The following is a 16,654-nucleotide window of genomic DNA, read 5'->3' as shown; positions in this document are numbered from 1 at the left end:
AGACATTTGCGCTCGTATTTGACAACGAAAACGTCACCTTTTTCGAGGAATGTCACTTTGTCGCTTATTTTAATAATCCAAAATATAAAAAATATCGTTCCCATAGAAAAATTCCCATAAATTCACAAAAACCTGAAACAATACAACAACTACTTTAATTATTATAATTGTTTTAAATTTTCGCCTGAATATAGCTTTGGAGTAACAGTTTGTGTTTTATTTCTTTCAGGTTACGAGTATTTAGTACACCCGATATTTTATCAATTGTATCATAGAAGAGCCTTTTTTGATGCCGGCTTTTGGAAATCAGATCAGTTCTCCAATAAAAACAGATACACGAGTTAAGCATCAGTTGTGCAAAAATTCGAGTTATAAAAATGAGACTGGCCTAAAAAACCACATGTCTCGCTGTCTTTGCCTAAATGAGAAATCGATCCAAATTCTGGATTCCAAGAAAGAATATGCAAATTTAAATCTAATGCGGTTATCTTGAAACGTCTGTGGCACAGAAATTAACATGTCATTTTTATTTATTTCAATAAATAAATTAATTAAATCAAGTATTTTTCCCAATAGTTTTTAAGCATGGAAAGACCTTAGTATATCAGTGTTTCACAAATTTTTCCAAAATCGGCTAACAAAGATAGTGAAATTTATGCCCTTTGTGATTAGACAAACACGGGTCAATAACTCCCGCACTGAGCTCACAATGTTTTAGGTAAGTAACGATATTGTCAATACAAGATTCACTACCTCTAAAAATTCTGGTTGCTTCAGATATTATCGGAATACAATCAAACGAAGCAAAAAGTGCTAACATATCAGATAGATTACGACTTCTATCATTAAAGTTTACATTAAAATCGCACAGAATAAAAATATCGCTACTGCTACAGACAATAATACATTTTCTAAGCGTTCCAAAAACACTTTAAAGTTACCGAGACCAGAGCGATAAACAGCGATCAATTAGTTTGATGGCTCAAAATTCGTAATCTTGTTCCATGCTGTATTTCTCTAAATTAGGTGACAGTTTTATATTTTATATGATGTTTCACAAATATAGCTACTCCACCGTGAACCAGTACACTTCTACAAAAGTAGTTTGCCAGCTTAAGTTCACCGAGATTTATTAATTTTATTGACGCGTCCGTTAGCCAATGTTAGAGTCGACATATCCCGCGGACAAAATTTTTTTTTTTTTTATTAACAGTAAATTTACAATCTACTCTACAGGGAGTATTAAGTAATTGTGTCGACTTATATGAGCGTTGTAGGGAGGAACCACTCATTAGCAGTACTCCTATAGTCGTCCTTTCAGATTAGGGTGCTTGCAGGTCATGAGGCCAGATCCTATTTAATCTTCTAAAAGGTGGATGGGCAGCGGACAGTTGATGTACGAGATCATTGTTGTGGCCCTGGAGTCTGACGTGGTAATTTTGGGCGTGCCTTTGAATTTCGTTAGTGACGAATGAAATGCCCAGATCCTGGTGTAGGGTTTCGTTTGAGACATACCATGGTGCGTTCACCATAGCGCGGAGGGTTTTGGACTGGAACTGTTGTATTGTCTTAATCCTAGTGGGTTTGGCACATCCCCAGAGTTGCACTCCATATGTCCAAATTGGTTTCCACATTGTTTTGTAGAGTAGTAGCTTGTTGGACAAGGACAGTTTGGACTGTCGTCCAAACAGCCAATACATTTGGCGAAATTTCAGATTTAGTTGTTTACGTTTAGTTTGGATGTGCTTTTTCCACGTTAATCGTTGGTCTAGGTGAAGGCCAAGGCATTTGGTTTAGGTCTTGACAGGTATTGGAACGTCATTTAAGGTAACTGTTGGACACACGTTGAACCGCGTAGTAAACGTCACTTGTACGGATTTAGTTTGGTTAATTTTTATGCGCCATTTACAGAGCCATTCATTTATAAGGTTTAGGTGGGTTTGGAGGTTTTCAGATGCCAGTATTGCGTTATCGTGCGTAGAAAGAATTGCCGTATCGTCAGCGAAAGTAGCGATGACAGTGCTTGCAGCTTCGGGTATGTCAGCAGTCTAAATTAGGTAAAGTAGGGGACCAAGGACACTGCCTTGTGGGACATCAGATTTTATAGGATGGTAGTTGGAGTGTTCGTTGTTATACTTTACTGAGAAGAATCTGTCAGAAAGGTAAGATTTAATGAGAAGGTAATAATAGCTTGGAAGGGACCTTTTTAATTTATGTAGTAAGCCAGTGTGCCAGACTTTATCAAACGCCTGGGCAACGTCCAGGAACACGGCTGTACAGTATCTCTTTTCCTCAAGGCTCCTTGATATTTCGTTTACTATTCGGTGTACTTGTTGTGTTGTTGAGTGGCCTTCTCGAAATTCGAATTGGTGCAGGGGCAGTTGAGATAATATATATTCGTATTGTTCATTATCCTTTTAAAGAGAAGTTTCTCAAAAATTTTTCCTAGCAATGGTAGAAGACTAATCGGTCTGTATGATGTAACGTTTTCTGGCGCTTTCCCGGGTTTGGGAATCATTATTATTTGCGCATATTTCCATAAGATGGGGTAGTAGGACATACTTAACATGCGGTTGTATATAGTTGCCAATAACACGATAGCCTTTACTGGGAGCATTTTCAGAACTTGTCCTGTTATTAGCTCATAACCTGGTGCTTTATGGTTATTTAACTTTTTCATTTCGGACCGAATCTCTGCTGGCGAAATAGGTTTGATAGTTAGGGACATTTGGCAGGGAATGTCCAGATATTCCTCAATAGCTTCGTCAGCTATGTTTGATTCCAAGGGTTGGAATACCTTAGATAGGTGCCCAGCAAAGGTGTTAGATAATTCCTTGTTAGATCTTGCCCAGTCTCCATTAGTTTTTCTCATGGGTGGTATGCCGACTTGTGGTCTCTTGAATCCTTTGGTTGCCCTCCAGATGGTATGATCTTCTTGTTTAAGATTTTTGAGATAGTAATTAAATTTGGCATTTTGACAATCCAGTAAGACTGTACGGAGACGTCGAGTCAGCCTGTTGTAGCTTAATTTGTCAGTAGCATTTCGAGATCTTTGCCATTTCGCCCTAGCTCGTCTTTTCTCAGCAATTAGTTCCTTTATATAGAAAGGGACGTTTTTTGTCTGATGATCAGGTTCTGTTACTTTAGTCGTAGCTTCCCATGCCGCTTCTTGAATAAGAGTAACCAGGTATTGAACTGATCGATCTAAGTCTACTTGTTGTTTTATACGATGTTTGAGATCGATTTTTTCCTCAATATATTGTGAGCGTTTAAAATTTATACAGACGGTGTCTATCTAGTATAATACGAGTATTATCTTTGATTGAGCAAAAGAGCATACCTTTTTGTCAAGTTCGAAATCGCGCAAAGCATAGTTGAGAATATTTGTATGGTTGCGGGGATTAGATTAACGTATGGGTCTCACAGAGACTTTTTCATTACGAGATCGTAAACCCTCAAATCGGGTTTCACGGGAAAAAGTTTGAAACAGAGCATCCGTATAGATTAAGTTCTTACCTTGCACCATGCATCAACATTTCTCTGAATTGTAATACTTTCTCCTTATTTACACCGTGCTGTAGCAAAGCGTCATATAGGCAATTGCATATGTCGGCACCTACACACAACATTTAGTACCTATAGGTAAGTAGTGAGAATTTAATCATACCGAACACCAACAATTGTTGGCTAGTCATTAACACCGTGGCTATGAATAGAGTATCCGAAGCTGAAGATATTTGTCCCACGATCATTTGCCCCATAGCTTGAAGTGTGTATATTCCAATATAATGAAGCGTATTGTTTTTAGTATCTACTCCAGGGTATATTCCAGGTAATGGTAACAATCTGGAAAATTAACACGAAATAAGTTTAGTTTCTTTAAAATTTCATTTCTACTATCATCACGGTACGTTCCGTCTCTAAGGCACTGGTGGAAATTGTGCAGGTGCGGCCGTACAATGCAAAAATTCCACCGGTTTCGTTCCCAAGAAATTTAATAATGTATGGAAGTATAAATTCTACCCAAGGTATGTTTTATGAATTTGTCCATTATTAGACGCTGATCTTATGGATAAGGTAAACTATGACGTTTGATTGCCAACGAAAGATTTAGTATTTTCTATGGCGATCGATTTCGAGTTTTGATCCCATCATCGGGTCCTAGCGTCAATTATAACATTTGACAATAAAAGATAAACAACATTTTGGTCTAAGTTAAAATGGTTGTTAATGGTATAGCCAATTTTATCACGTGGAATCTGTGAAGAATGCAATTTATACTGATAATAAGAGGATATGTTCACAGTGTATCATTTTCTTATCCAAAGTTTAACATTTAGTACACCACTACAGTAGTCTTTAAATCTCTCGTCACTGATATCATTATTACTGCAATTTTAAGTTCTTTTTTCTCTTTTTAATTTATTGTATAATGCAATTGGAATTAATATTAACTTGGTTTTTAAGTGATGGTAACCTCAACACAACAATAATTGTTTAATGAGGTACCTATCTGCGATTTATCTGCTCCTATTTACTCGTTTTGGTTTATTATTTACTGGAACATATACAAATTGTTATTTTTTGTCTATTTTTGTGTATATACAATGGTGAACGTGGAGATAAGTACCTATCAATCTATTTTTTTAATAAAGTTGAAACCCTACACTCACACCACGTTTCAAGTTTATTAAAAAATTCTTCACGAATTCTGCGTGAGAAAATTGTCATATAACCCATTTTAACTGAGACCAACATGTAAAATATCTTTTATTTTCTAATTTTATAATTGACGCTAGGCCCGATAGGAACCAAACTCGAAATCGATCGCGATAAAAAATATAAAATCTTTAGTTCGCCATCAAACGTCATAGTTTACTTTATCCGTCTACCAAAGGTACTTCTGATCATTTCTGTATGCACGTAAAAATCCCCATATTTACCTTCCCTTCATTAAAATCGGAATAGCAGTCACGCTCATCACACCAGACGTAACCAATAACAAAAACGCTTGTGTGATATTTTTCGTACGTTGATTTTCCTTCCTCATGCCAATTTCAACGATGTCGCTGTTTGTCCTGTATTTAAATGCTCTGTTCAGATGCTCTAATAAATTTCTCCCATTTCGTCCATATCGTATGAAAAAGTGTATTGTTAAAATAGTGCAGATATAAATACCTAAAAATTTGGGTGGAGTTACTTACTAGTTTCTATGTTTTTATACACTTATAGTTGAAGTATTTTAGAATACATTACCCGCATTCATAATAGTAAGTGAATAGTCTATTATCTTTAAATTGTCGGCTAAGTAGAGTTCGTAGAGAAATGGTAACAATATCATGTAGAGTATACAGAGGTAGGCATATTTGCCAAAATTACTGAATAATCTAATCCATGTACTACTAGTATTCGGCGGAATTAATGAACATAACACTGCGTACTGTAGGTTAAATTCTAGCAGTTTCTGCTCGCCCATTATTAGACGACAAATTGTAAAGAAGTCTACCTTCAAGCAGCGCTACCTCGCTTCTGAAAGGTGCACACCGTAGTTTTCGTTAATATATATTTCAACATGATACCTTGACCGTATAATTACTCTTCTACTTCCCTACTTAAACACCAAAGAAAAATTACCTAATAGAAACGTAATTCTGGTAAAGTTTTGTTATTAACTTTCAGATACACGTCAGCTACGATAAACGCGATCAATATCTTCGAAAAATTTAATTGCTGGTTCCAATCCTTACTTCTTCCAACTTCTACAAGCGAGTTCAGTTTGATGGAATTAGAAATGGAGTGGGCAAACCTCTTGTCCCTTATGAATTATTTCTGATTTTTAGCCTCGAAATTCACTTTAGTGGTATTGTATCTTTATATCGGGTGTTTTTTTAAGCATGATAGAACTTTCCATCGCGATGGCTGTGAAATCAGGTGTCAGTTTGCTCATTATTAGTGACATTTAAATTTAGTATAGTGTGACAAATCATCATGAATAGACTCACTTTTGAACAACGCTATCAAATTATTCAAATTTACTTTGAAAGTCAGTCATCGATTCGCAAAGCGTATAGACGCCTCCGTGAATTTTACGGCATACATAATCGCCCATCTGAACTATAGCCATTCTTCGGACTGTGGAAAGATTGCGTACCACCATTTCTCTAATGGATGCAGTAATACCAATGTCGAAGAAATGTGCGCACTGAAGAGAATATTGCCGCTGTAAATGAAAGTGTGCGAGAAAATCCAAAACTGTCTCAGTAGGTAGGGCTTTGTCCGTCCACTACATGGAAAATTTTTCACAAAGATCTTGGGCTACATCCATATAAGATACAGTTGCTGCAGGAGTTAAAGCCACAAGACCATCGATTGCGGCGTTCTGGGCTTTAGAGCAGTTGCAAGTTGATTTCAAGAAATGGACCTGTCAAGTGGCCACTCAGATTCTGCGATTTGACGCCTCTTGATTATTTCCTATGTGGCTACGTAAAGTCATTGGTTTTTGCCAAAAAACCAGCAACCCTGCACGCCTTGGAAGCCAACACTGTTCGTATGATTAATAACATAATGGCACCAATGCTCGAAAAAGTGACCTGAAATTGGACTGACAGAATTCGCTTCGTCAGAGACAGCCGCGGTGGCCATATGCCTCAAAAAATTTTTAACATTAATGTCATATTTTGATCTTTCCAATAAACATAGATTTTTTATCAAAAGCTGTTTTTTGTATTGTTTATTCAAGTTTAAAATTCTATCGGGCTTAAAAAAACACCCTTTATTATATCTTCTAATTTTGTCTTTCTTAGACAGGATATTGTCAATATTTGCGTTGTGTATATAGGTCAGTTTTTGCGAATGTTGAGAATGGAGGTATCTGACACTAGCGGACAAGTTGACGTCCGTGAAGTTGGCACCGCCCATTGTTCACATTAATATTATTTGTATGCACATCGTTTGTTTATCGTTTGTTTACGTTTGTTTAACTATTTTCATCGTTTGTTTACATTTCCGTAATGTCTTTTTTTTTCCCCCACCAAAACCATACAATCAGGGGTCCCGCAGGGGAGTATCCTAGGCCCAATCCTTTTCAATATCTTCATGCGGGACTTCCCTACTATCAATGCAGACCTTGCAATGTACGCAGACGACACAGTCATAATAACCAAAGATGAATGCTTGGAAATGGCCATCTCCAAACTGCAAGACGCCAGCACTATTCTCAGTAGATGGTTCAAGAAATGGAACCTATCCATTAATTATGATAAATGCGTTACAAAAATATTCACACTACGACGTATTAATAACCCACCAAACATCAACATTAACGGTCACATCATTCAATGGAACGCCAATGAGGAGCCCGTTAAATACTTAGGTATATACCTTGACAGTAAACTCACGTGGAAACACCATATACTCAAAAAACTAAACGAAGGACACACGAGACTAATCCAGCTGTATCCACTTCTAAACCGAAAGTCCGCCTTACTTCCTCAATGCACTATTATCCTGTACAAAGCACTGATACGTCCATTAATCCTCTATGGGTGTGTGGTATGGGGAAACACAGCCAAAACAAATCTTCAAAGACTTCAGATACTCCAGAACAAGATCCTCAGAATTGCATTCAACGCCCCCTGGTTCATCACAAACCAACAACTGCATTACGAACTAGGCATCGATACAGTTGAGCAGCATATAGCGAAACTTACTAAAAAATTTCACGCCAACCTCAACAACTGCAGTGGTGCGGCCCACTACACACTGGGACGACGAGGTATCCATGTACGACTCAAGCGTAAACTACCCCAAGATATATTCCTTAGCGACGACAGCGACCAGTGACCAGTTCCAACAAATCCAGTGCTCACAAGTGAACGTAGCGTAACATTTAAACATTCTTGCGGTCATACATACCGCTCATGTTAGTTATATACTAAACACATCCTTGTTAACAATGCCTTGTATAACAGTGTGAGTAAATTGTTGAGCAGGCAAAAGCCTAAATTAAAAAAAAAAAAAAACTCCAAATGATCGAACTAACTTCACGGTGGCTGGCCCAAGATCATACTGCTGCTAAGTTTGCAGGTCATTTGTTTATCGTCTTTGGGCGCGTAAACTTTACTGTCATCATTTATTTTTCATCGCGATATGCATCTTTTAAAAAAATGTTAATTGGACAAATTAACTTTACGGTGGTGCGGCTAAAATAATCATTATATTCGCTTATGAACCACTCTACAATTGTAGCAGTATTATTAAATGTGGAAAAAATAGCCTTATTATCTGTTTTGTATATTTTTTTATTTTAAAAAATTGGAAATCAAAATACCATTATTCTCATCGTCAAATTGTTCATTTTGATTTTTTAAATTATCGTTGCAAATAATAATGTGTTTAATATGTTTTTCAATATTTACTCATTCTTTGGAGTTGCCCTCGGAAATAATCTGCAGTACCCTCGATACACATGGTTACTTGTTTCAGGACTCAGTATACGCTATAAAATGGCCTGTTTCTGGACTTATCTTCCGACTCATAATAGTTCACTTTTGGTACGAATGAAACATCGTTCTAGTCAACTGCGTAAAAGATTGGCTAAAATACGAATAGAATAATTACTCACAACTAGCCTTAAATTGGACATTTGGCAGTATGACGCCAATTTTGCAGAATACCACCCCACTTAGGACAAATGATCCAATTTGTTAGGAAGATTTGACGTCATTGTCAAATTCCAAATTTTATCACTTGAAAATAAAGCGCGCTTTACAAGGGACCAGTTCTACCACAATAGTTCAACTTCAGTTCAGTTGACTGACCTAATAAATAAATTTCATTCGTCACAATTCAAACACTGCCCAATTCTCAACCAGAGCTGGGTACTACTCGCGAGCTTGAAAAAGCGTCCCAAGCGGAAAAAGCGCTTGCTCGCGATCACCTTTCGGAGCGGCCGCTTGGTGCTCGATACTCGAGTATTTACTTAAAGTGCTCGGCGCCGAGCGCCCCCCTAATATAAGGATTGCTCGATCACTGAATTTTTTCGCCGCGTGTAGTGATGTCACTGGCGGACCCAGACGCACCGCATGCTATATTACAAGTCTCTTCTGTACAATTTCTGTTATAATTTTGGAGTTTACCACACCGTGCTACAATGGTTTTTACCACACAATATGAAGTGTTTAGCCTAATACGGCTTCGCGTTCCTTCAAAGGTCGAACTACAACCCCCACATATCAGTAACAACAATCTTAAGGCTTCTCTGTAGTCAATCCGCCATATTGGAAAAATAGCTAAACTTTCTTATCAAATGCTGCTTTTGTAGTTGCAGTCTAACAAATTCTCGATAGTGGATATTCTTTGCAATGATGAAAAGAACGGCGGTACTTAAAGAAAGTTGAAATATCGGTCTTAGTTTTTTAGGAAGATCGATGAATAGAAAAATCGTTTTTCGTAAATAACAGCCGTTGTAATGGAAGTAGAAAAACCTACAGCACCAATTTGGAAATCCGACAGAATTTCCTACGGCGGTACTTAAAGATATTCTTTCCACCTATTATGATAATGCATATATTTAAAAAAATATGTATCGCGATCTTTAGAAAAAAATCAAAACGCTAACGTAAGGATAGGCAACTCATATTGCACTATAACTCCTGAGGCGACAACTCATTACCTACTTGAAAGGGAAAACAAAAGAAACTACCTGGTATTATCCTGCACATTGTTACGCCGTTCCTAATGATATGGATTAGATAAATTACTATATAATTAGCTAATGTTCATGAATGCTGTTGATTTGTGAATCATAATGTCACATATTCCCAAGACGAAAAGTGTACTAAATGCATATTTATTGTAGGTACATTGGAAATAATTTTTGATTTCTAAAACCTTTTTCATTCTATCAGGATGCTTCAAGAAATTTGTTTAGGAAGGTATCAAATAGTAGCCCAATTTTTAGCTAAACCCCTAGGCGGAATACGATTGTACCAGTAATTAGAAACATTTTTGCCGCAAATTTGTTCTTGTGTAGAAATGTGGCACCGTTTTGATTTTTTGGACTAACGCATGACCACCACACAAGCGGGTAGCACAGTATCACAATTCGCAAACACTACTACTGAGTCGAAACTTAGAGAGGCAAGTGCTACTTATTTTTTCAATATGATCAGATATCAGGAATATCCGCTTATCAAAAAAATAAAGCAACGACAAATTTCGATTTTTACAAATAAATTGGTGAGAAAGTTACGCCCAATAGTTTTCACATTCTGAGCCTACCATTTCAAAGAAATTCAATTCCACTTTGTTAATTTTAACTTACAAAAAATGTTCCAATTCCCCTTTTTAGCTAAATTTCTAAGCGGGATACGATAACTAATAGGCGACACAGACAAATTTATTTAAAAAAAGTGTCATTGTTTTGCTCATGTCAAGTCAAGGTAGTGTGATATCACGAAAATGAATATTTGTATCAAAACATGGGTGAAATTTTGGGTTTTCCCGGTAATTAGAAGTGGGTTAAAAAATTCTCCCACTTTTAAAAAATTTCAACTATTTATTTTTTGCGTTTGAGAATATGATGGAATCCCGTAAACTTCACATCAACTTAGCGAATATGAACTGATATCATCTCGGATCTTGCCTCTCAGAAAATAGAGGATCAACCGCGGAATCAACCAATTTTACAACTGAATTCTCAATTTAGGACAAATAAGCGAAGTCATCTTGCTGCACATAAGATGTTCGGAAAAAATCTACATGAGTTGTGCATAAATATAAATAAGTATAACTATGTACAATTATTATTTTTTGAAAAGATAAGAATTTATTTAAAAATCGGTGTATGTTATACTTTTAATCATTGTAACAGAATGTATAAGAAAAATACATTTTTTGTTGTTGTTCACCCTTATTGTATAAGAAAATAAAGAGATTTATTTTAGGTGGTCGAAGTGCCGGTTTATTAGGTTCTACCATACCTAAATCCTATGTGAATTCATTCATGCACATGTCTATCTAATAACTATAAACATCTATAAATCAGTAAAATTAATTAGGCAAACTCACAGGAAATAAAGGGTTAATTAAAAATGTTAACAAACAATGCTAATCTAGTCCACTAATGACCTAAGAACCAGGTAATTTACAGAAGGTGTCATTATAGAAAAATGCAGTAAATGCATTGAATAAGTAATTTACTCAATAGTAACAGAAATAGGCATTTGTGCATCTCCATTCAAATATTGTACAGCTTTTCGCTAAACTTGTTTACATAATATTAGTCCTTGACCATTATACATGGTCTATTGTGTTTAACAATAAATGAAGAGAATATGCAAAACTGGAAAGGATAGGGATACATCGTTGGTCTCACTCAAGGTGAGGTACATCGTCTAGAGATGTGTATTGTTGGTGGTCTAACCAACTGTAATAACATTGAAATACAAATTGACTACAGAGGAGCCTTAAACATAACAAACTTAGCTTTATATGCAAAATATCACTGCACAAATATGTACGCTCTTTACTAAAGTAAATATTACACAAATAAATCAATTCTCCTCAAACCAGACACCATTTTTAAAAAAACGACGCCCCTTCTTGGTACGTGCGCTTTTGTTGCGTGAAGGCGCTTCTGAAAATCGCTTCGTGCTACTTGTGGCGCTGCAAATCGTACCGTGTGAAGGGGTCACGCTACCAGCCGCTTCAAAAAACGTCTGATAAGAAGGGGCTCTAATACGTCCAAATGGATGTTATAGGTTATAGATAGGTATTTAAATTAGAAACACTTGTCATTCCTCGTCTACACTACAACTGTACAAATTCTCCTTCGGTTTTTCGCATACTCAAAATGTCGTGAACCCATTTCATTCTGCTTTTTTGGTTTTTTTGCTCTTCATCATCCATGGAAATTGCAGCTAAATCAGTTTATTTAAACTTTGTCCATCTTAAAATAACGATTTCTCGACGTTCTTTTTGACACTGGCTAAAATGGGCGTCAGTTGAGTGTAAAATGTGAATACTACCCCAAATTGTTATTACAGCACGTCGACGTCTAAGCATTTTTGTTGCAATATAGCGAACACTTGTACACACAGTTATAACTCTAATGCAAAAACGTTGACAATTTAGCAAATTATAACTGTCAATTCTGACAGCCAGGTCCGTTGGTGACGTCACATATGACTTAAATGCGGGCAACATTACAAGTTTAGGGATCGAGCAATCCTTATATTATATAGAATCCTTGACTTTTCCGTAAAAGCGAGAATACAGGTGAAAGAGTTATGCAAGATTAAATTTAATTAAAAGTGAATCAATTTAGTAGACGTGTTTCGTTAATTTAAAATAAGCTACAGCAAAAACAAGTCCCTTGTGTGAAGGATCTGAAACTGAAGTTCCTTCATCTTTCTGCAATATGGCACGTAAGCGCTAAGCAGCTTTCGGAATTTACTTCCTATACCTACCTAATACTCGAGGCGAATTATTTTCAATGGCATTTTCTATAATCGGTATTTGCGATATAGTATCAGTCAAGTTTCTACCGAAAGCCGTTCTTGACAAACGGTGACATCGTTATATCGCCGGTTTTTGTGGAGGTTGATATTTAATTCAGGACACTACGATCCATGCGATGACAATTTGCAAATTCACAGTGTACAGGGTACCCGAATATTATGATAATGATGAATAATTTAATAATTCTCTTGTGAAGAGTTGCGGTGTTTTACAGTTCAGTGGCAAGGAAGCTATAAAAAAGTAAGCTTGCGAACATAAAACTCATCATCAGCATTGTACCTATCACTATTCCTTTACGTAAGTATTTGTACGATATTGTGTCATAAAAAACATAACGACACTGTATCTTGTGTTTATAACAGGAATTTACATAGAATCTACACAAATTTTAACAAATACGTTTCAACGAAAGTACGTCAACGTCAGGAACGTAGTTGAAGGGGTGTTTTGTATTTCATCAATGTATTCAAGTATCTTTTTATCATTACACAGCTAAATTCAAAACGGCATCGGTCATATGCAATGCTTTGAGCACTACTGATAGGAAGCACAAAACTGGTATGAAAAATTACAGAAAAAAATAAACCATGCGACAACAACACTGTCAGGTTTTTATGATTTTGTTCACCTATAGTCAATTTTAAAACCTAAACCTCTTTTGCATCAAATTTGTTTGCCCAATTCGTGATCATTGACGAATTTGCGATCTTGTGGTCATCGACAATAATTAACCCGTAAAATTGATCCATTCCATAAATGGCCATATACGTGACCAAAAAAAGAACGACAAATCGGAAAATTCGCTTCAGTCACACCACTAAAATTGTAATTTTTAGTTCTTCCGCTATGTATTAGTTTGTTGAAGGATTGCAATATTCACATTATGGTTCAATATTGGGTAAATTTAAAACGTGGTGGGTATCGTTCAGTTTTTAAATGACAGCACTTACATGTTCTCTTCCTAGACATGAGTTATGAACAAAATGAAGTTGGATGTACTGTACAGATAAAAATTTTCAATATCTCAGACATGGCTTGAGCATAAAATTTGCATTACACAGAAGAAATTGGCATAAAATGAGCACAAAATTATAGCGTGTCGATGGCTTGAATATCTTCAATGTGTACCGACAACTTCACGGGCCTAAGTCGATTGATAAATAAATCTGGTTCATCTCCACATCCTATAGTAGATGTTATGGTGATGTTATGGTAAATTATGGGACTACTATTATTGCCGAGATTATTGCACAATGTACCTAGTTACCAACCGAGGCACGTGGCGCAGTGGATGCGCTCACCGATGCTATTCGGGAGGTTGCGGGTTCGAATCCCGCTGCCGACTGCTCTGTCTGGGGTTTTGTCAGGGGGTTTTCCTCAGACATACGTAGCAAATCTACGAGGCGAATGCTGGAGCAGTACTCTCCCCCTCAGCACCCTAACTCCGTTCCTTCCCTTCCCATCCCTAACTTAACCCATCCTTACAATCCCGTTCTCTGGCTGAAGAGGGCCAGGAAGCCCTGAGCAGCCCGCCTCCGGTATCCCTGTAGTCAGGGGTGCCGGAGGAATGAAACACGTTGGCCTTTTTCCTTTTTCCTAGTTACCATTGTTCAAAGCTGTGCTACTTTGGACTGGACTAGTTATGGTAGAACCAGAATTAAGCATATTGTTATAATAAAATATCACTTCATATATCTATGGCATGTATTTATTTACACGAAATCGAAGTAGAAAAGCAGAACGAGTTTGTATATAGCCCTACAATGGAAGGAATTTAATTCACACGGCCCAGCCAGTCACATCACAACCTTTCAATTTATTGGTAGGGAAAAACCGCTCTTGAAACAACGTACCCAATACGAAAACAAAATGAAAACGATTATGCTCTACATCAAGAAATACCTAGTACTTTCTTAAGAGCGAAACTCATGCATAACAACCGTCTCCAGGTATGTGTTTTAGGAGACCGTTTTACTTTGAACGTATTACTTCTAAATTCAGTTGTGCGTTTGAGTCGAGTTGAATGGAATGGAGTACACCCACTCGCGGTATTCAATAACGAAATTAGCATTCTAAAAAATATAAAAATCTTTACATTATTAACAGAAAGTACATTTCGTTTCTAAAAGCACCTATCTGGCTTTCAATTAAATGTAAATTCAGCTTTTCCCATGGAAATTGCAAAAGTAAATTGCAGCACTCTCGCAAAGAAAGGGTGCCGAAGCTCTCTTCTCTATAAGGAGGTCACAATAATTTTTCTTAACCTCCGATCTGTATTTTCCGCTTACACACCATTCAAAAGACGCATTTCCTATGTTTTTCAGTTACATGAATTAAATAATAATTAAAATTGGTGTAGCAATAAGTTTCGAACAAAATATTTTTACGATGAACAATAAAAGCTGAACTATTAAGAAACATAAAATAGAGGTTGAAAAAATAGAAGCAACCTTGCTGAGATGATTGTATTTTTATTGAAGTTATAAGATCGAATTACCATTTTTATAGCGTACCCAAAAATAACTGCAGCACATTTGAGCCTCCGCAGTATCCTTTAGAACTTGTAAAAAGTATTCACTGGCCAACTGATACGGTGTAATAGTATGTACGGAGTTGTTTTTGAACAACTGCTGTAACCTTCCTTACGTAATATTCCTATTTTTATTGTCGTTATTCTTTTACGACTTTACTAAAACCTCCGTAATTAACCGACGAGCTTCCGTTATCGCACAAATATTGCTACTTCTCACTACGACTGGAAACGTAAAAGAAGTTACTCGCTCCAATTTCATAGATTCTTAATAAGAGCAAATAGTTGTTTTCATGTATAATATATACGAAATCTAATTCCTTCCATTTCTATTACTCCAGATATTTTAGGACATGGGTTCTTTCACCGAATAATTCTCATAGTATAATTTTTAACTGCCCAGAGCAATAAAATTAGACAAATCAGCCTTAACCAGTCTGCCTGGTCACCTAAGGAGAGGTAAAAAGATGTCTGACCACTCTCTGATGGGGCTTAATTTCCCCGAAATGAAATGGATCAATTAGTATACAAAGTTATCAGTAGATCGCTTATCTGAAGGATCTATGTGTTGCTTGACACTTCATCAAGAAAATTTCGGTTGTCTCTGTTTAAAAACTAATGAGAATAATGATTGGCAAACAAGTTGGCAGGTATCTAAAGGCCGCTCTTTTTTTAGACGGAATCAGCTAACAAAAAATAATTAATACCGCGGCTAGCTCAGTAATGAATTAATGTTCAATGAATTTGTCGCTCAACTTGAACCACCGCGCATTCTGCTAGTGGCGTTAGCTTAACACAACTAAATTCTTCCACCACCACAGTTCGGAACTACATTGTAAAGCTTTTGTGCTCTTCTGATCTTTGTTCTTGTAGCACTCGCATTGTGCCACTTCCAATCAAATTTAGGAGAGAATTTCTTTGAGATGGTTGCCTTACTTATGCTCCTATATATTTCGGTGACCATTTGTCCCGGATAAGGTTCAGTCGCTGTGCTGGTGGGCATCAAAGAAGTTGATGTAGCTGAGATGGACCTATCCACTGTCCACTGTCCAAGGTCGGTAAATTTAGTGTTGGGTTAGTTGTTTCCAGATTCTTGAATGTTTGCTTGTAACTTTTCGACTGCCTCATCGACGTCACGCTCTAATTTGAAGATTTCTGATTGATATGTCCGCGTGGAATTTGCGTAGTAGATTACGACGTTTACGTGTTGTTGTTGAACCACGTCCCATTCCTTGGTTATTTTGGTGAGCAGATTTTCGTACCGCGAAAGATGTTTGTTGAGAGCAGGGTGATGACCTACCTTAATATTTAAACTTTTGATGTGATGTTCCAGATCTTCTCCGTCTACTTGTAACGGCGATGGGTAGATTAGACTTGCTTGCCCCTTGTCAGAAACTACTTTTCTTGAATTTGTTGAGATGATATCTTCTTTTGGATACTACTCAGGTATACCATCATTGCTTGATGTTCTGGTTCTGGCTCTGGTACGTCTGTTTTGCAAAAGGAATTTGCTTATGACATGCGGTGCAAACTGTTACAATTGCTTCATGACCTATACACGTAAATAGACTACGAAATATTAATATAAAGACATATGTCTCT

At 36.8% G+C, this 16,654-nt stretch overlaps 1 protein-coding gene across 1 annotated transcript; it reads right to left on the bottom strand.

The window, feature by feature from the left end:
• Window positions 1–3,512: 3,512 nt before the first annotated feature.
• On the bottom strand, window positions 3,513–5,060 carry LOC116167056. The gene is made up of 3 exons (XM_031482292.1): window positions 4,944–5,060; window positions 3,668–3,846; window positions 3,513–3,616 (listed from the first exon to the last, which is right to left on the bottom strand). The coding sequence occupies exons 1-3, from the start codon at window positions 5,048–5,050 to the stop codon at window positions 3,513–3,515; spliced, it is 390 nt and encodes a 129-aa protein (XP_031338152.1). The 5' UTR covers window positions 5,051–5,060.
• Window positions 5,061–16,654: the final 11,594 nt, after the last annotated feature.

This window comes from Photinus pyralis, unplaced genomic scaffold (genome assembly GCF_008802855.1).
Source record: "Photinus pyralis isolate 1611_PpyrPB1 unplaced genomic scaffold, Ppyr1.3 Ppyr1.4_LG3b, whole genome shotgun sequence".
NCBI lineage: Eukaryota > Metazoa > Arthropoda > Insecta > Coleoptera > Lampyridae > Photinus > Photinus pyralis.
This window is presented reverse-complemented; position numbering and strand designations above follow the sequence as displayed.

Bases quoted from the DNA above. Each gene is read 5' to 3' on its own strand.
- LOC116167056 (XM_031482292.1), bottom strand. From the start codon at position 5,050: ATGAGGAAGGAAAATCAACGTACGAAAAATATCACACAAGCGTTTTTG. The intron at 3,847-4,943 runs GTAAATATGGGG...TTAATTTTCCAG, and splicing joins CCGATTTTAATGAAGGGAAG to ATTGTTACCATTACCTGGAA. The intron at 3,617-3,667 runs GTATGATTAAAT...TGTTGTGTGTAG, and splicing joins CCAACAATTGTTGGTGTTCG to GTGCCGACATATGCAATTGC.